The sequence below is a fragment of the Marmota marmota genome, unplaced genomic scaffold (assembly GCF_001458135.2).
Source record: "Marmota marmota marmota unplaced genomic scaffold, marMar, whole genome shotgun sequence".
Classification (NCBI taxonomy): domain Eukaryota; kingdom Metazoa; phylum Chordata; class Mammalia; order Rodentia; family Sciuridae; genus Marmota; species Marmota marmota.
The window spans coordinates 10538458-10559351 of NW_026000019.1; the positions used below are offsets into that span (position 1 = coordinate 10538458).

A 20894-nucleotide genomic window follows, 5' to 3' on the forward strand; every position below is an offset into this window, starting at 1 on the left:
GGGTAGAGAGAGAAGAGGGGAGGGGAGGGGAGGGGAGGGGGGATAGTAGAGGATAGGAAAGGCAGCAGAACACAACAGACACTAGTATGGCAATATGTAAATCAATGGATGTGTAACTGATGTGATTCTGCAATCTGTATATGGGGTAAAAATGGGAGTTCATAACCCGCTTGAATCAAAGTGTGAAATATGATATACCAAGAACTATGTAATGTTTTGAACAACCAACAATAAAAAATTAAAAAAAAAAAAGAAAGCTTCATTTAGAGATCACTGGCCAAACCAGGAACATTTTAGCCTTTTTTTTTCTTTTTTCGTAATATTTATTAACTGTACACCAAAATCCAATTTGTACTTGCCTTGCCTTTCCATGTATTGGGTCAGCACTGTAAGCACTTGCCCAACTGGGCATTACATTTCTCCAACCTCCCTCCCTCACATTTCTGTGGGGTAGTGGGACTAGATCTCAGTCACAGAGTAGGAGCTGATATAATGCATGTCACTTCTAGTCCAAGAGGGTCAGGAATCGAGTGTATCTTCTTCAACCTCTTTTTGTAAGTTTGAGTATCAGGATCATACATGGTCCTTGGATTCATTCTGACAGAGTCATACATGCAAGGAATCTGATTTCAAGCCCCATTCTCTCCCCACTTTTCTTCCCCTCCTTCCTCCCTATTCTCTCTCCTCTCGACTAAACGTCCTCTCTTCTACACATATATAAAGGTGAAATTCCTTTTGGTACCTTTATATCTGAAGTTAACATGATTTTATTGATTCATCCATTTATCTTCCCCTTTCCCTTCCTTCCCCCCTCACTCTGGTTCCCCTTCTTCTACTCCACTGATCTTCCCTGGATTTTTAAGACATCCTATCCTCCCCAACTGCCTTCTTTCCCTTATTTTGCTCTAGTTTCCACATGTGAGAAAAAACATTCAATCCTTGATTTTTCTGAGTCTGGCTTATTGGCACTTTGCATAATTTTCTCCATTTCCATCCATTCACCAGAAAATGCCATTATTTCATTCTTATTTATGACTCAGTGAAACTGCATTGTGAATATATGCCACATTTTTAATCCATTCCTCTATTGACTAGCATCTGGGTTGATTCCATAGTTTGGCTAATGTGAATTCTGCTGCTATAAAATGGCTGTATCACTATAATATGCTGATTTATCTTTTGGATAAATACCAAGAAGATAGCTGGGTCATATGGTGGAATCACTCCTAGTTTTTAAGGAATCACCACACTTTTTTACCGATTGGCTGCATTAATTTGCAGTCCCACCAACAATATAAGAGTATACCTTTTCTCCCACCTCCTCACCAGAGTTTATTATTATTGATGTTCTTGACCATTTTGACTGGAGTGAGAAAAAATCTTAGTGTAGCTTTGATTTGCATTTCCCTAATTACTAGAGATGGTGAACATCTTTTCATATATATTGTGGCCATTTGTGTTTCTTCCTTTTGAGAAATTCCTGTTTAGTTCTTTTGCCCCTTTATTGATTGGACTATTTCCTTTTTTGGCATTGAGGTTTTTTGAGTTCTTTATATATTCTGAATATTAATCCCCTCTCGGGGGGAATAGATAGCAAAGATTTTCTCCCATTATATAGGCTCTCTTTACTTTCTTATCATTTCCTTTGCTCTGTAGAATCTTTTCAATTTGATCGCATCCTATTATTGATTCTTGATTTTATTTCTTGACCTTTAGATATCCTGTTGAGGAAATTGGTGCCCAACCTATATAAATGGAGTATTAATGCTGTGTTTTCTTCTAACAGTTGCAAGGTTTCTGGTCTAATTCCAAAATCTTTGATCCATTCTGATTTGACTTTTTTGCAGGGTGAAAGATAGGGACCTAAATTCATTCTTCTACATATGAATATCTAGTTTTCCAGCATCATTTATTTAAAAGGTTGCTTTTTCTACAATGTATATTTTTTGCAGTTTGTCAAATGTCAGATGCTTGTAAAAATTTGAGTTTGTTTCTATAGTTTCTGTTCTCATCCATTGGTCTTCATGTCTATTATGAATGCCAATACCACACTGTTTTTATCACTATAGCTCTGCAGTATAATTTGAGAATGGGTATTGTGATGTGTCCTGAATCATTTTTCTTGGCAGAATTGCCTTGGCTATTCTGGGTCTCTTATTCTTCCAAATGAAATTTAGGACTGTTTTTTCCTAGTTCTGTGAAGAATGTCATTGGTATTTTGATGGGGATTGCATGGAATGTGTATGTTATTTTTTGGTAGTATGACCATTTTGACAGTATTAATTCTGCCTATTCAAGAATATGGGAGTTCTTTTGATCTTCTGAGCTTCTTAAATTTCTTTCTTCAGTGTTTTATAGTTTTCATAGCAGAGATCTTTCACCTCCTTGGTTAGATTAATTCCAAAGTATTTCTGATTTTTGTTTTAGGTCAACCTTTTTAATTGCTAGCTGATATAGAAGATTGCCAGGCCACAGAGTTTTAGAGCTCCAAGAAAGAAGTATCTGGGTCCTTGAATTACCACACAGAGAAAAGCAAGCACCCTCACTAGAAACACCTAAACTGGATTAGTATGTGGCTGAGAAATAAACTTTTATTGGGTTAAGCTACTTAAATTTTGGATAGTATTTAGTTACAGCTCTATGTTATTCTAGTTAACATAGGCTTTATTACCTAAAAACACACAAGAAAGAATAATATAAAGCCTAGGACTGGTTCAATGGAAAGAATCTATAGGAAACCCTACTACATAAATCTGAGACCCCAAAATGCTATTCCCTCAGCATTGGAGTGAACTAGTAATATTTCTCCATAACAATACAAGGAAAGTTGATTATCTTGAAATACGGTGCTGAGTAGGGATAGCAAGAGGGAGTTATCCACACCCCTTAGAATTCACCACTACAAGAATGTCCTTGCATAGGTTTCTACCCTGTATTCATATTGAACAGTTTTTTTAAAAATCAAGCTAAGAATTTACTTTGAAGTGGTTTCCAGTTGATTCCAGAAACAAGTGCAAATTCTCCATGAATAGAATTCTTTTTATTACAATACAAATGAACTCACAGTCAAAAATCACAAATAAACAAAAAAAAATCATATAAAAGGTCCAACAAGAAAAACAGATAGTAGAATAAGACCCATAGTTCTGGGAATCTCTAGACTCTGAATATAAAACCATTAGATTTACAATTGTTAGGAAACAATCCTCCATGGTCCTCTCTTGTTCCTGCATGTTTTCTTATATATGCCACAAATTGAAGTCCCCAACTAATTTTTACCTAGATCATTTTTCAGGCAATTTTGAGGGATGTGCTAATGTCTACCAGTAGATCAAAATGCAAGACTGCTTACTGCCTACTATAAAGATTCTCAAGTTCACTGTTCCTCTCTGGTGCAGACATCTATCTAGGTTCACCTATGTCACTCCTATACGAATCAGGACATAGGAAACCAAAACACACATGATATTCTGACTACTGCTTTTATTGTGAATACTAAAGTCTTTTGCTCTGAGCCAAGAGTCTCATGTCATCGTTCAGCATCCACAAAATTGTACCAAGTTAATTTGCATGTGAAGTAAAACCTCAGACCCTTCACAGTTTTTGATAAACATATCTTAGGAAATATAAATAAGAACAAAAAGCAAGCAAGAGGCTAAAAGAAAAACTTATAAGATTTAAAAGAAAATGAACTTTTAGAAGTACAAAAATAGAAATGAAATTTAAAAATTAATGGTTGAGTTAAGAAGCAGATTAGATACTGTTGAGGGTAGAATTAGTGAATTGTAAGATAAATATAAAATAAACCAGAATGCAACACAAGAGGAATAAAAACATAGTAACCCTGAAAGAGGTTAGGGACATGAACAAAGAGTGAGAAAATCAAAAATAAAACCTTACTGGAGTTACAGAAGAATGAGGCAAATCTGAAAAGAAAATCATAAATATGTTTCCAGACTAGAAATTATTTGTGAAACCCATCATGAATCCCAAAACATTAAATTAATAGAAATCCACACCAAAAACAGAAGAATGAATTAATATTTTGTATAATTGCAAAAATGTAAAGAAGGTTTAAGTATTAAAGGGTAAAGATATTATATTCAAAAGAATTAAAATTAAACTAGCTCCTCCTCCAGAGCAATGGAAAAGCAAAGGACAGTGGAATATTTCCAATGTACTGAATGAAAATAGCCTATAACTCCATACCCATCTAAACTATATTCCTAAGAGTTTACTCAAAATAAAGACATCTTAAGATGGGGTGAAGAAAGGGTGAGTTTTATTATTGTTAGACCCTTAGACAATTAAATATTAAAGGAAAAAAAGAAAAGTGGTCTCAAGTGGAGATGAGATGCAAAAAAAACTGACAATCAAAGAATGAGATTTTATCTCAGACCAACTAGATAGAAAAATTAAGAAATCTGACAATTTTGAGAGTTGCCAAGAGCGTGAAACAAGGGAAAATTTTATGCACACACATTGGCACAACTTTGGAAAACTATTTGACAATGACTTGGAAAACAAAATTTTCATGTATCTAACTAAAAAAAATCCACCTAATAAGTATCAATCAAGAAAAAAATTTTACATACAATCATGTGTAAGTATGTTCTTAACAGCATAATTTTCCAAAGTTTCCTCCTAATCTTAGGATGATGATGATGATGATATTGATGATGATGATGATGATGATGATGATGATGATGATGATTGTGTTAAAAACATTCTGCTATTAGATATATCAGAAAACAATTTTCTATGTTTGCAATATGTAGACCAGATCCTAGACAACCGCCCAAGATAATGAATACCACCTAGGTCCCCTCAGAAAATAGATGTTGTTCTTTCTGGTACCATGTACTAAGCATTCTATGTTTTGCCTTTTGCATTTCTACATCATAGTCATTATTTTGAAGCTCGTTTTTGTACTTCTCTCTAAAGTGTTCTTTCCTATGTATTAAAACCATTAACTTTCATTCCAGCTTTAGTGCACATAAGACAAATCCTAAGCTCAGTGAAGTCAGAACTTTCCCATGTGTAGGTGAACATCCCCATTCTCTTTTCCAATCTTCCTTTTTCAACTCTTCATTCAAATATGTATATAGTGAAGAAGTTCTTTGATACCTAGTATTTATGATTTTACCTCAAACACCTAATAAGATGACAGTTATAATTTATAATTGCCACTGAAAGAATAAGAAGATTATCTTCACCCACCTTGAATGCTCACACACACACACACACACACACACACACACACACACAGTATTGGATATGCCAAAATGAAACTTTGGTATAATAGGCTCGAGAGAGGAAAAAGGGTAACAGAAGGGCAGCCTTGAGAGAAGACAGGAAGAGGGTGCCATGGTATATCTGAGGCCAAAGTGCAGACTACAAGCATATAAGACTCAGATCATTCTTTTTAAAGCCTACTTGAAGTGTCACCTCCTTTGCCTGAATCACTGTGTAGTCATTAATACCCATGGGACACACCCGGACTCTTGTTCTCCAGTCATGGCTGTGCCTGCAGCCCCTGAGGAGGCCCCAGCAGGCCCATGGTGCTGGCTGTGCTAAGAATTACAATTCTGGATATGAGCAAATCCATCATCACACCAATTGCGTCAGTTAGAGTTGGCTTACCTCCTCTGTCTTTAAAACTTCCCATATTCGAGCATGATCTTCCACCAGCCAGTGTCCTGTGCCTTCTACCTTGGTGGAAAGTTTGAGTTTAGATACCACTTGAGTAGGCTCTATCACAGGTTTCTCCTCCATCTTGAAAGAGGCAGGCAGGAGGCATTACGGATCTATGTGGAACAATAAAGTGTGATCCAAGTTAAAACCTTAAATAATGCAAACAGAGGAAGCAAATAATCATCTTGTGGATAATGAGACTACCAAAGACAGTCTTACAATAGGCATCAATTCTTATGGACACTTCTTATATTCTAAATTTTCATTATTGGTATTTTAATACAGACTTCTAGAGGTACAGGGTCACATCTTGATGATGGGCAAATTGACACAAACTTTAAAGCAAATAAAAAGCGTCTTCTGCCTATTACATCTGTTTGCCATTTTGCTCTGGCCACTCATGAGGAGCCAATGGAAAAGATTGGATGGCAAGCAAGTCTAAGTGATTTTTGCACACTTCCAAAATGCCATGTGGCACGTGTGGAAGAAGTACTGGCTGTGGTGTAAGAAGTTTTGCTTTTCAAACATCTCCTTGTCTATACAAGGCTCCATGCTAGGCACACACAAATAATTCACTATTTTGGTTCTTAAACCTAAGAAGCTTAGAGCCCAGGACAGAAAAGCTGTAATCAAGAATTGACAATGTAGCATGCTAAAATACAGTACGTGAAGTGCCACAGTAATCATGTTTCCAAACTGCAATGAAGGGCTGGGGACGGTTCTCTGGTACAGCAATTGCCTAGCATGCACAAGGCCCTGGGTTCAACCCCGCACCAAAAACAACAATGAAAACCAACTCTGCAACGAAAGCACAGAAGAAGATTCCCTTTGACTTTTTGACATTTATGGTCTGTGTTACTTTCTTGGTCTTATTGGCAATTATTGTAAGACAAGATTTAAAAATCAATACCAATTTTACAAAGTTAATTTTTTTGACATCTTTCCATGGACCACTGGTTTGCTCAGAATCTCATTATATCTTGGCTGGCTCAGCATCTTACTGTCATAAGGAGTCCCTTGCCTCCATTGGAGTCTCCATGAATGGATTCTTCTCATGGTAATTTTTTTAAAAAAAGCAAATCTGCTAATGATGTTCTGCCCACCTAAAACTTTCTAGAGAAGAGGATCTGAAACTCATACATTGGGCATCTAAGGCCCTTCATGCCTCCCTTCTCCTACCTTGTGCATGTACTGCTGCTGCCTCAACCATTTGAAAGTATTTATGCATTCTAAATACATCCAGAACCTTCCATTTTTGTTTGTGACACATCCTCTCCAATTCCCACTCCAAAATAATAAAGGTCTCTCTTTCCTTTGATGCTCATAGACTCTGGATGGGCTTCTATTGTGTCACCCATAACACTTGCTTATATTTATTAACTTTCAACTGTTTCTGCCTTTAAGTCTTATAAGTATCTTCAAACTAAAGATGGTGTCATATACAGAGTAAATACTAAGATATATGATGAATTGGGCTAGCAATTATAGCTCAGTGGCAGAACGCTTGTCTAGCAAGTGTGAAGCCCAGGGTTCAACTTCTAAAACCACAAATAAATAAAGAATTGTAATGCAAAAAACAAAAACAAAAACTTGTATAAAGGCATATATTGGCGTGAACATACTTTATATGCAGACATGAAAAATTGTGCTCTATATGTGTAATAAGAATTGTAATGCATTCCACTACTGTTGTGTATTTTTAAAAAATTAAAATCAATAAAGATAAAAAAAGAAATTAAAAAATAAATAAATAAATAAAATAAAACCACAAATAAACAAACAAAAATGTGATGATTTTCTCAGTCATGAGAATCTAGCAAAATGAAATAACAGACCTATCATATTCAAATAAGAGGTATAAAAGTCAAGTTATCACTTCCTCTTAACTTTATTGACTTAGTGGACTAAATTCTTCGTAAGGAGACAAGTCTAATAACACGCATCATGTACTCCCCCCCAAACACACACACACAAACAGCTAATACTGCAAGATGGAATTGCTTATTAGCCAACAACAGAATGGTTCTCATGAAAATGTCTTAGGGGATTGAGTATATTTGCAAAAAGCAGGTCTTATGCTCCTATAACCCACTCCCTAAATAAAAATAATTGGAAAGTAAAATCAATAAGAGGGACAGGACTATAGGGCAAAGGACTTAAGACAAGAGTCTTCTGCAGAGAAGTTACTTCTGTGCCCTGGGGCCTCCTGTGCTCCATCTGCAAGTCATGGAGGCCAGCACATCTGGGCAGTGATGAGGAAACTGGTACCCAAAGCCATCCTGAAGTATTTAAGAGACACAGCACTTACTACACTCCCATTAGAAGTCAGGAAACAGAGTCTCCATGATTAATGAACAAAGTTCTTCCGAGTGGACACGCTAATAAATGATGCTGACACATCCGTGCAAGGGAAATAAACAAAGCAGAGTCATGTAGAGGTTTCAGGCCAAAAGCAAAAGGAAATTAAAATAAACAGGCAAAAATGGAAACAGGCCAGATTAGTAGGGAAGGAAATTCCATTGTTGTTATTGGAGATAAAACTGTAAACAACAAATAATAAATCAAAACAAAGTAGGAAAACTGCATAAAATGGTTTTGACTGTATCAGTCATATATCATGGAAATATAAGTGGATAAAATAGACAAATGACAAAATCTCAGAACAAACAATGGAACATCTGTAAGTACAACGCAGCCCAGTGACCCCACACCCCTTACTCTACTGTCTGCCCACAGCTGCTCTCTCATCTCCGCAATGTGGGTGAAAGTTGGCAAATTTTCAGTGCTGGAGTCTGAACTCTTCTGTGTACTGACTTCCCACAGATTGCTCCTTGCCCTGCTTGGGAGAAGATGTAATTCCAAGTTGTAGTCCATTCCAGAGCACTCAGTAACTGAGGAGGAACACAGATGCAACCAGCCCTTCGAGCATTTGGATATCCTCCACCCCTGAGACTTGGGACCTTTCTCACTCATCCCCAATATTTATCCTCACGAAAAATGATCCTATGTGCAATATATATTGAGTTTCCACTGCATACCAGTCCCTGCACTAGATTTTTTTTTGCATTATCTTTGATCTATCTAATAACCCTTCAAGGTAGCTATCACCATTTTACAACCATGAAAAATGAGACTCAGACAAGTTAAATAACTGTACTACACTGCTAGAAAATAGAGTTCCCAAGTTCGTGCTCTCTCTCTTAGGTCAGTTCAGAGGGCTCCTGGCTCCATCCACCCTCCCATGCTAGGTGGGATACAACCTTCCTTTGGTGTCCTTCCCCAGGCATTAGAGATGACTCTGCTAACTGCCACAACAGTGCCCCCTTGAGAGATGATCACCTGATAAGTACGTTTGTAAGGGTGGGATACAAGGAAGGAAACATCAAGGGAAAATAGATTTTTCCTTTTTATTACCCTCTCAACTTTTGACCAGGGCAGGTTTCATGGGTATGCAACCGGTATGGTCAGACAGGGCCCTATGCTCACAAGAGCCTCATGCTTGGTTGAAAGCTCTCCCTTCCCTGCCCTGAAATTCTTCATTATTTAACAAGAGTCCCTGTGTTTTCATTTTGCACTAAGTCCCACAAATTGTATAGCCAGTCCGTCTTTTCCCCTCCAAGTCTAAAGTTCCATTCCATACTTTCTTTCAACAACTCTTACATTATAGATCTCCTACTGATTCTCCTAAAAATAGCTAGAAGCCTATATAGTGAAGCTGGGTTTTGTTAGAATTAAAATAGAAGGCATATGTGAATCTTCTTCAACCTCTGACATGCTACGCATCTTAAGAGTTGAACTATTACCACTTTCTTTCCTAAAACACCTGTTCAAGGCTTACAAGCCAACCTCCATGCAAATACCACTAATATGAATACACGCAACCGTACATCAGACAAGATGAAATCACTGTAAAAGTAGAAGGCAGGATCCTCCTCTAGTTAAAGAATGATTCTAAAATATCATTAGTCTTACAAGATCCTTTGAAAATCAGTTTTGAAGGATTTTCATCCAAAACACCTGATAACCAAAAAAGAATTTTTTTTAAACCACTGGATGATCAAATCAGCCTCAAGTTGGGAGTGGGAAGGAAGCTGAATATATATAAACATAAATATCTGATTATAGTACCTGGAAGCAAAATTTCTCTCAAAAATTCAAAACAAAATTTCTTGAGAACTCTTTTTATATATATAAAAGTGTTATAGTTAGGTGCTACACCTGTGGCCCACACTGGTCACCCCAGTAGCTTGGAAGGCTGAGGAAGGAGCACTGCGAGTTCAAAGCCAGCCTCTGCAAGTTTAGCAAGATTTTAAGCAACTTAGTGAGACCTTGTCTCAAAATTTTAAAAATGTTAATTTTTCTTTTTTTAATTAAAAAGGTCTGGGGATATGGCTCAGTGGTTAAGCGCCCCTGGTTTCAATCCCTGGTACAAAAAAAAAAAAAAAACTGTTCTGATTGTAAACCGTCCCTGCTACATGAAGCAAAGGAGTAAAATGAACACAGGAAAGACAAGATGACAGAATGGAGGAAAGGTGCGCTCATCTGACACAGAGAAATGATTTGCAGATAAGAAAAGCCACAAAGGTCACTTTGCTTTCAAGTTCCAGAGCCTTAACATCTCTACCAACGCTAAGGGGCTTCTATTAAGATTGTTTAAAGTTAAATCCAAAGATCAGTCTAATCAAAATTTATATATTGGTGAAAATTATAGTCAAAATTGGTGAAAATAATTAGTATTATAATATGATATTACAGGAGAAAACATATTTCCTTAAATAAAGGTATTTATTTGAAATTTGGGTACTTTTTATTTGTGCATATTCTCTTTAACATATTTACTAAATACTCATGGTGTACGATATGATACATTCCCTGTAATATACAGTCTTAATAACCTTTTCTTCCATTCCTTCAAAATAATCATTGACTGGCGACCATAACATTTTCCATGGCCATAACAAGGACCCCGTTGATGATTTCATCCCCTAAATGTTCACTAAGCACCAAAAGTGAATGAGCAGCTTCTCAGAGGCTGATCTTGAAAACATAAGTAATTACGTGGCAATCCTAAGAACACAAAAATTTGCCATTATTAGTGTCTGTTCTTGCCATTTGATAAAAATTATCCATACCCCCCACGGATAACATTCTTGAAACATGGCTTTAAAATATGTGCTAGGGCACAACTTCACTCAAGTCTGTATTTTATTAATTCCAGGCTGGGCTTTGTTTGATCAATCAATCTGTACTTTATTGAGTTTGACTTTCCTTCCTATGATAATAAATAGTACATGAGACATCCCTCATAAATTATTATCTTTTTTCTACTCTCTCTCCTCTTTAAATATTTTTGGAAGAAAAAGGTGTTTAATATTCAGAGCCTTACTGGGATGCTTGGTGTGTCTTGTCTTTAAGCCATGCTTCTTTCTGCCCCTGCTGAGTCCATTGTATGTATTAATAATACAGTATTTCTGTTTTGGGGCCCTGTATGCACATAAACTCTTTGCTTATACCTGAAAAGATATTTTTAATTTTCAAACTCAACTCAGATTTCTTCCAATCATTAAAATTTCTGGCATCTACTCTGTTCCTATTCCTTCCCATAATTATTTGTCTTTCTGCCATTTCTTTCCTCCTACCTTCTCTCCTACTCATTCTTCTTCCTAATGAGCGAGGTCCTGTCCAGAAAGACAGGTTGTTTATCTTTATCCTCTCCTGTCTTTAACTCTTCCTATCAAGAACAGTCTTTGCATTTTAGTTTTATTCAAAGGTTCAGAATCAGTGCACAAAGTACTGAATTCTAATCAGAAAACCTGAGTTCAAATCATGAGCCTAGAGCTCATTCTCTATATAACCCCTGAGAAGCCATTTCACCCTTCTTGGCCTCAGTTTTCTCATCTTTAATCTGAATAGACAGACTACCAAGCCACTGAGATGCCCCACAGTTAAAAAATACAACACTCACCTCCCCCAAATGTAAAAACAAAATTAACATGCATTGAATTATTTTTCAAATAGACCTGAAGGATTTAAACTACCAAACAAAACGATAAAAGGGTATGCTTCTTGGTACATAAAACATATGCTGTACTTATTCCCATATTATGAATTTACTAATCAACAATCAAACAAGCAGTATGGTATTTTAATAACCCCTTGGCATCCACAAATATAATATCTGAGTTTTAACTATTCAAGGACATCCCAAAACTCTCTGATATGTAGTCAATTATGATGAAATATTAAAAATATTCCTTCAGATAGAAGCAAAGTGTTTATGCTGTAAACAATTATGAGTTGTGAAGCTAAATGACATGCTCACCAATCCTTAGCTTCCAAATCCTGGCTCAGTGCTAGAGTTTCTAATTGTGATTGTTATTAGGACATCTACAAATTGGAGAACTCTAGAAGGTCTTAAGGTACAGTTTTCTGGTTGTAGGAGATACAATACAGCAGTCTCATCATCTCTGAAAACAGAGAAAGAACCACCTGTCTGGAATCAAAGATTCCTGAACAAAAAGAGAGACTGGAACACCAACGGACATCAGAGGGGAAGGACCCCAGGAAACCATGGCACCAGAGACTCCTAACTTGGCAGCGCCTGTTCCAGGGAAGGAAGAATGTCATTTCATAGCATTACTAAGTGTTGGTTGTGTGTGCAGTGACAACATACGTCAACTTACCAGAAAGTAAGGCAGCAACAGATCATATTCTCTTCCTCTTTGGAATCTCAATTGCATTTCTAGTATATATAAGGCAACTTAATTCTTCATATGCTTTCTCTGCTTCCTGAAACTTACTCTTACCTCCCTTGCTAAACTGCTGTCTCTTTTTAAGACTGCCCATAAATTTGTTATACTACTTCAATTTTTAAAAAAGTCTCTATCACCCTTTTAAAACAATCTTTTTTTTTTTTTTTCATTAAAAAACACTTCACTAGAATAAGGGATTAAGCATTTCCCACCATGATGTATTTTGGAATAAATGTCAATCACTGAGCAACCATGTCAAAGGAATGTTAATTCTGAAAGGTCTCACTTAATGCCGAGCAAGGTTGCACACCAGTGTCTGTGGAGTTAAAACTGACTCTGAGAGCTACTGTCTCTTGATAAATGCAGAAAATTAAAGAAGTATAAGACATTCCTGCTTTATTCAAGTTGGTATGTTTTTAAAAGCTGGCCCAGTTGGACTTCAGGCTTTGTGTGCTTTCCCCCTGTCCCTGATGGTATTTGGCAGAAGGTCTTAATAATAAAGAAAAATCCAGACTGAGTCTGTGCTACCCTTGGGAACCTCCCTGGAGAAACGCTGCTCTTTGCTCAGCAATTCCTGCTCAGCACAGAGAGCCAAGCCCAGGAAAACAGCTGGGCTCCTTCCTAGTGAGCAGTCTAGTGAAAACTCCGCAAAGACAGACGTGGGGGAGGGAGAGGACACCTAAACAAAACAGAGGCTGAGATCCGAAGAATCCTTCAGGGTTCTAGGAGAGATATAGGGAATTCTACGGGACCCAATTTTTTGGCCTGAGTTTTTATTATGATCAAAAGCTCAGTGATTATATTTGCTTGAAAGCTTAAAATGAGACAAAACTGTAAATCACATGACTATCCCAGGCTCAAATGTTTCACAATTCTGTAAACTCCAGTTTGAACTGACTGAATGAGGGCAAAAAGTAAAAAACATCAGGGGAGCATCGTCCAGTTCAACAGGCACAGGCTAATTTTTATCTTCAAGTTGAAGGAACTTAAGCTGATTCAGCCTTGTGTCATCCTTTAGGTCTCAACAATAACAGAAACAGTGACATGTGACCCCCACCATGGTGCATTCACCATTTGCCTTGCCAGGTACAGGGCTGGTATTTCACAAGCTGCAGTCCACCCACATAACAGCCCCAGGAGGAGCTCAGATCAAGAGAAATTAAGGAATAAGCCCCAAGGTGTCTCTCAAGTGGCCTGACCCCAGAGCTCCCTCACCACTCCAATCTACTGCAAGCCTTCAAGTGTTAACGCTCCACTTATAAAATAGCACCATTATATGTTCCAGGAATCTGGGCTTTTGAAAGGACTCAGAGGTGGGCTTCTCATGGGAGGAAGGCAAAAATCTACAAATGCTAGACTCAGGGAGTTGAATGGACCAGTTAATGCACAAAAATCATATCATTTTAACTAACTTCTGAATAGACTGGCCTTCCCACATTTCAGGTTAAAGAATGGTCTTTTCTCACTCTTCTATTTACCCTAAAGAGAAGTGTAATCTATTTAATTACAGTCACTTTACTAGGCCATAGGAAAATGGCAAGTCTACATTCAGGGAAATGTCTTTCAAGAAAACACTTCTGGGAGAGGCAAGTAGAGCAGGCTGGCTCTAGGCCAATCCGTAGCCTCTCACAGTCTCTTAAGGACACCATAATTTTCACACATATTGTATTCTGCCAAATATCATTCCCCTTACATTTGGTCAGATAATGCCTTGCCCCACACAGAGGGCTCTTTGATTAGTTTCACATAGTAATGATCTAGTTAGTGTTACTAAACACCCAGATACCCATTTCATAGACTAACTAGGTGCGAGGAGCTTTTATTCAGAGAGGCAGACTTATTTCCATCTAAATATGTTGTTCTTTCCCTGATCTTCAATTCTGGAGTAAGAATAAATCTCTGTAAGTGGTGTCAAGGCCAAGGGAGTAGGTTCAGTAGTCATCCAGCAGGGTAGGGGGATTTGTGACCCTGCGTTTGAGTGAGTACTACTACTAGCTCATATTTTAATTTTCTTTTCAGTCTTTTGGATCAGCACCTGGTGTTATGGTTTGAATCTTAAGTGCCCTCCTCCCCCAAGGTCCAAGTGCAAAAGGCTTGCTCACCAGCCTCTTGCACTTCTGGGAGGTGGAAGGGCCTTTAGGACATGGGGCCTACTAGAAATAAGCTAGGTCACTGGGAGTATGCTCTTAAAGGGGATTGGGCCCCTTGGTCCTTCCTGTCTCCTTTTTGCTTCCTGGCTATCACGAGGTACTACCCACCATGATGTTCTGCCTCACCACAGATACCCCCCCCAAAAAAAAAACCAGCCAATCAAAAATGGACTGAATTATCTGCAACTATGAGACAAAATAAACTTTTCCTCCTTTTAAATTGATTAACTCGTGTTTTTTTTTTTTTCCTGGGGGGGGGGTGCAGAAAGTCACTGAGTTGAGTGACAAACCAGGCATATATAACATGGCAAGCCTATCCCATGTGAGATCAAAAATTCAATGACCGAGGCTGCGGTTGTGGCTCAGTGGTAGAGTGCTCGCCTAGCATGCACGAGGCACTGGGTTCGATCCTCAGCACACATAAATGTAAAATAAAGATATTGTGTCCATCTAAAACTAAAATATAAAAAAGAAATTCAATGACCAGATGAATGTAGGAACACTGAGAGACAATGAAACCGAGAATGGAAAAGCACTACCAACACTGCTTCCTGACTCCTCTTGCACAGGTCTGCTAGGCTTATCTCCTGTTGCCTGTGCACCCTGTGCAAACACAAGACTAAGCCCTGGCTTAAGATCTCTAAAAACACCCTCCCTAAAGCTTGAGCTTGCCACAGCATGGTGACATTTTCATCAGTAAATGCTACGCTGGTCATGTTCCATGAATACTGGAGAAGATGCAATCCCTGTTTATAATGAGAACCCCATTTGTGCTTCAGTGAACCCTGTGAAAACACTGTAACGTTTTATTCTCCCACATTCTTCCCTCTGACATCAAGCTCTGTGAGGGTGTACACCACACAAATGCACCCAGCATTCACATGCATATTGAGGGACAGTTGTTAAATTTAACCTATAGTCCATTAAGGATGAAACCCTCACATTATTGTGGAGTAAACCAAAAAATCTTTAAGGCTAAATAAAGTAACTGAAAACCAAATTCTGTTCTCAAATTTCAAACAGGTTTTCAAAACAAGCTTGGAAACTGCTGTGTGTAGCAACAGTCAGAAGTGTTTTCCACTCAGCCTATGGGGAGGACCTTGCTGGGAGATATAAAATACTTACTGAATTTGAACCTACTTTTTAAAAAAAATTTACAAATATTCCTAGCAGGGCCAAGCCTGGATTTCTCATCAGATTTTCAGAATAACACCAGCTATCCATCACAGTCTTTTCAAAGGCTGCATTAAATGACTTGTATACATCTGTAGGGTGTCTGTGTTTGATCCTAGATTATGTTTTCACTAAGGTTAAAGGTCAGAGTTTTGACAGATGTGCTGAGGTCTAATTGGCCCATTTTATCTGCCCTTTTTCCATATACACACACAGTATTTGATAGCCAAATTTGTTAAATGCCTCCATTTCAATACCAACAAATCAGAGCTGGATGGAATGTGGGGTCTGGGCACTTGGTTGTACGTTGGCTTTATTTTTAAGTCTCTATGAAATGCATTCCAGCATGTGTCTGAGAGAGAGAAGATCATTTCATTCTGTGTCACCATTTCAGTCCAACTGGGTTGCAGTTTCTTTTCATTTTTTTTTTAATTTTTCTCTCCTAAAACCTTTACAACTTTCCACTTTTCCCCACTTTTTTTCATTGCCACAGATTGACCTTGCCAGTTCCAATAAACCAAAACAGACACTGAATGAGACTGTGTTCTGGCTTCTGACTTCTTAGCACAACAGCAATTGTGCAAATAAAAGATTTAGCATCCCAACTCCCTAGCTGGGAGTCACAGGGCCAATCTGACTCAACAAGATGGCAACATGACACATGGTTGCCTCCACCTCACCAGCACCATGTGGTGCACAGGGACAAAGCAGAGGCACAGTCTTTTTACCTGTTGCCTAATCATTGTGCCAGGTTTGTAGGGGGCACAGTAAAACAGAGATAAATAAGCAAGTGCCCTCCCCTAACTGGTCTAAAGCACTGCTAACTGCTCTAAATCCCTGAGAAGTCCACAATCCATATCACTGAGAAAGAGATACATTTCAAAGTGATAGGACAGGTGCCAAAAGAGGGTTATACACAAGTGTATGACACTGAGAGCTCTGTGAGGCAGAGATGAAGCTGAAGCCTAGAGAAGTGAAATGATTTTCCCAGGGTCAGAGAGCAGAGTCTAAATTTGAAAACAGATCTTCCTGTCATGGCCTTTCAAAAATTCCACAGAACTGTGGCCATGTTAATTTTGGGCTTTGTACTTAAAAAAAAAAAGAAAAGAAAAGAAAACTCTAACTCTCTTCAATAAGGTGGCAGGAGAAAGGCCAAAAGGGTTATCTCAAATTTGTGGTTCCTTATCTACCAACGCGGAGAGCTGGCTGCCTCTACCTCCCTTCATCTTCTCCTCTACCAGCTCCTCCATGTTCTCTGGTGCCTATCAACCTCTCCCCTGCCTGCCCTTCTAGAGCTAAATAAACAACTGTTCCACTGTCAAAAAGAAGTCAGAAGCAAAATTTGACAGTCACTTCTTTCACTTCGCATTCACATATGTAAATTCCTGTTACAGAAGTATGGTGAGCTGAAGTCTAATCATTTTTTAAGCCTTTCTTTAAAACAGCATATGGAACTTATTATGGAATTCAATGACTTCTTCACTTTTGCTTCTGCTCTGGAGGGTGATAGGCTTATGATTCACAGCTCAAGTGAATTCATTTCTCAAGTTCATTGTTCCAACCGTGGTTGACACTGATTCTGGACACTTGAGAGATTTAAATTGATAGCTTCATTGTGGACTGAAAAACGACTCACAGCAATGAAGCTTAAGGGGCCCAGTCACAACTGCCACACACTCACCTCCTTTCCCCACTTTGGCCTGGACAAAAATGTGTGGGGGCTTATGTTTGACTCCTTTGTGTGTCCTTAAAGGAATTCCAGGCTCATTATTTTGTAAGTATAACATCATGGGCAGGGGGAAGAATAGTGGAATCAGGCCCAAATAGTTTTGAAAGCTTACCTGAGAAATAAGTGCATTGATGAGGTCAGCCTAGAAATCTGCCAACATGAGGCCTGAGAGAAAGCTGATTAAATCTCTCCCCCGTCCCTATTTCCTTGCCACAGACCTCCAGAGTTGTTTAGATTCCACTCCAGTTCCTACTGGACCAATTAGTCAAAATTATATTCTGTACTCTTCAAATTAAAATCTGGCAACACTAGCCTTTTGCGTATGACAGACTGTCAGAGCTGGTCTCACATAGCCTCAAAGGAAATTGAAATAGAAAGGCAGTCCTTGAAGAGAGTCAGGCAGGACATTAGCAGTGACATCTACCTCAAATGTTGAGAGTCCCTGATGCATCTAACACACTCACTTTCCCCTTATAGGGAAGAGAGGTCTTGGATCAACTCCTCTGGGGCTGACCAGACCATGTAAGCACCTTCCTCTGGGTCTAGTTTGGTTGGAACTTCCCTCAGAATACCCCATCTCTTGGCTTTAGTGAGTTTTTGAGGGGGAAGATGCTCTGTAGTCCAGCCAAAGTTTGTGCCAAAATAGTTAAACCTTGCTTCTTTTGAATTACAGTGACCTTCTAGGGCAATGAAGCACAGAAGTTAAGAAAGTTTCACAAATAATACCTATTTCAGGGCAGAGGGACACACAAAGAACAGTTCTGGGGAAAAGAAAGGAAGGGTCAATGGGCTTTTGCCAAGGTGAAGGTTACCGCCAACCTCCCCACTCCACAACGCTGCAGGAGGCCTGAGCATTCTCTCAGACCCCAGTGAGTCTGAAGTGGGTTGCAGACATCCTACATGGTGCCCGAAACTATGGATTGGTGGTTTGTGGGAAGGAAAAAAATATTTTATATATATACATTTTTATGTATACATATATACAGAACTCTGATTTATATATTTATCTCATCTGTTGTTTTCTATTTTATATGTTTTATAATGCATATAAATATTAGGCTAATATTTCATGTATATAAAATATAAATAAACATATTGAAAGACACTCAAAAAATTTTGTACTGAGAGAAGCACTCAGTTCTTTAAATTTAAATCACAGCATTTATAACATTGTACTTTGGTTTACACCCTAGTGGACTATGAGCCCTCAGAGGTCAAGGACCATTTATATTCACCTTTGCATATTGGGTACCCAGTCACATGTAAAGTGCTCAAAAATAATTCTTGAATAAATTGATTCCCAAATATTTTGTTCTTCTTCCTTCTTTACTTTGTTTCCTCAACCCACTATGCTCCATCACAACTTAAATATAAATGCTGAAGTCATAGGAATTCCTGACAGTGTTCAACATATAACAGGTTTTACACAATGGAAAAATTGCCAACATCTTTAGAGTTTCTCATCACTGACTCCAAGGCTTTGCCACACAAAAACAGAGGAACTTCCATGCATAAATCCAATTTTAAGTTACATATTTCATGTTAACTCCCCTGTTACCATCACTAAAATCAAGATAGATGCAGAACATTTCCATCACCTCAAAAGGTCATTCCCTTAAGCCCTTCCCAGTTACTCTCACCCTATCACTAGCCCCAGGCAATCACGGTCTTCCTTTCTATAAATATGTTTTTCCTTCCTAGAGTTTCATGTTATTAAGCACCACACAACATCTACTCTTTTTTGTCTGACTTCTTTCATTTAACAATATTTATTTTGAAATTCATCCATGTTGTTACATAATTGAGTTGTTTGTTTCTTTTTATTGTGGATTAATATTCCATTGTTAAATATTTTATTTATTCATTTACCTGTTGATAGTCATTTATGCTGTTTCCAGTTTTGCTTGCTTTAAATAAAGTGAAAGGAACATTTGTGTACAACTCTATGTAAACATATGCTTTCATTTCTCTTGGATAAATACCTAAGAGTGAAATTGTTGGATCATGTGATAAGTACATATTTGACTTTATAAGAATCTGCCACAATTATCTTCTAAAGTGATGGTACAATCTTATATCTCCATCAACAGTATATGAGAGTTTCAGTTGCTTCCCAACTTCATCAACAGTTGGTATTTTCAGTCTTTTAAATTTACCCACTCTAATGTTCTAATAAATGTGTAGGGGTATCATACTGGTTTAATTTTCATTCCTCTAATGATGAAGATTGTGTTAGTCAGTTTTTTGTTGCCATGACAAAATACCTGAGAAAATCAAATTAGAGGAGAAAAGATTTGTCTGGGCTTATAGTTTCAAAGGTTTCAGTCAATGGTCAGCTGACTCCATTGTTTTGGGCCTGTGGTGAGGCAGAAACATCATGGTGGAAGGGCATGGTAAAGCAAAGCTGCTCATTCATGGCACCCAGGAAGCAAAAACAGAGAAGAGGAGGCCAGGACAAGATATTACCTTCCAGGTCATGTCCCCAATGTCCTACTTCCTCCAACTAGGCCCCACGTCCTACAGTTTCCATCTCCTCCAATAAAGCCATCAAATTGTAAATTCATCAGCAGAGTAATCCACTGATAAGACCTGAACCCTTATGATCCAATCACCTTCCAGAACCCCCCACCTCTGAACACTTCTGCAGTGGGGACCAAGCCTCCAAAACATGATCTTTGGGGGACATTCCAGATCCAAACCATAACAATGATACTGAACATCTTTTCATGGATATTATGTCTATCGGTGTATCTTCTTTGATGAAGAGTAGATTCAATGTGTTCACTTTTATTGACCTTTTAATTCATTCTATTAGTCAGATCTAAGAGTTCTTTATATATTCTTGGTCTTACAAAAATACATACTTGGGCTTACAAAATACTTTATAGAGAGAAAAGGAAAATATTTTGGGGTGTGAGTGAGAGAGAGAAAGAAAGTGGGGGGAGAGAGAGAATGTGTGTTAGGCATTTCATCATACTCTTTTCTATACATTTTGAAATACATCATAGGCTGTTTTAATCCACAGTTAACCAACTGTGCTATAAAAGAAGAAGTAGAGGGCTAGGGATGTAGCTCAGTGGCAGAGCATTGGCCTAGCATGCAGAAGGCCCCAGATTTTATCTCCAATAACAAAGGAAGGAAGGAAGGAAGGAAGGAAGGAAGGAAGGAAGGAAGGAAGGAAGGAAGGACGGATGGACTAGAGGTAATAAAGTGATACCTCCACTCTATGTTTTGGTGTCCCTTATGAACTTCTTTCTGTCTCCCTCCCCACTGCCCTTCCCAGTCTCTAGTGACCATCATTCCATTCTATTCTTCTACAAGGTGACTTAGGGTTTCCACGAATGAATGAGAACATGTGGTATTTATCTTTCTTTGTCTGGCTTATTTCCCTTAATA

At 38.1% G+C, this 20894-nt stretch overlaps 1 protein-coding gene across 6 annotated transcripts in view; it reads right to left on the reverse strand.

Moving 5' to 3' along the window:
• Rgl1 (ral guanine nucleotide dissociation stimulator like 1) overlaps nt 1-20894 on the reverse strand; it is a 245024-nt gene that overhangs the window by 145505 nt on the left and 78625 nt on the right. For all 6 annotated transcript variants that reach the window (XM_048809850.1, XM_048809851.1, XM_048809846.1 and 3 more), the window contains one exon: nt 5644-5807. In XM_048809850.1, coding sequence (XP_048665807.1) covers nt 5644-5775 — 132 coding nt within the window. In that variant the 5' untranslated portion in view covers nt 5776-5807. The remainder of the gene's footprint in view (nt 1-5643; nt 5808-20894) is intronic.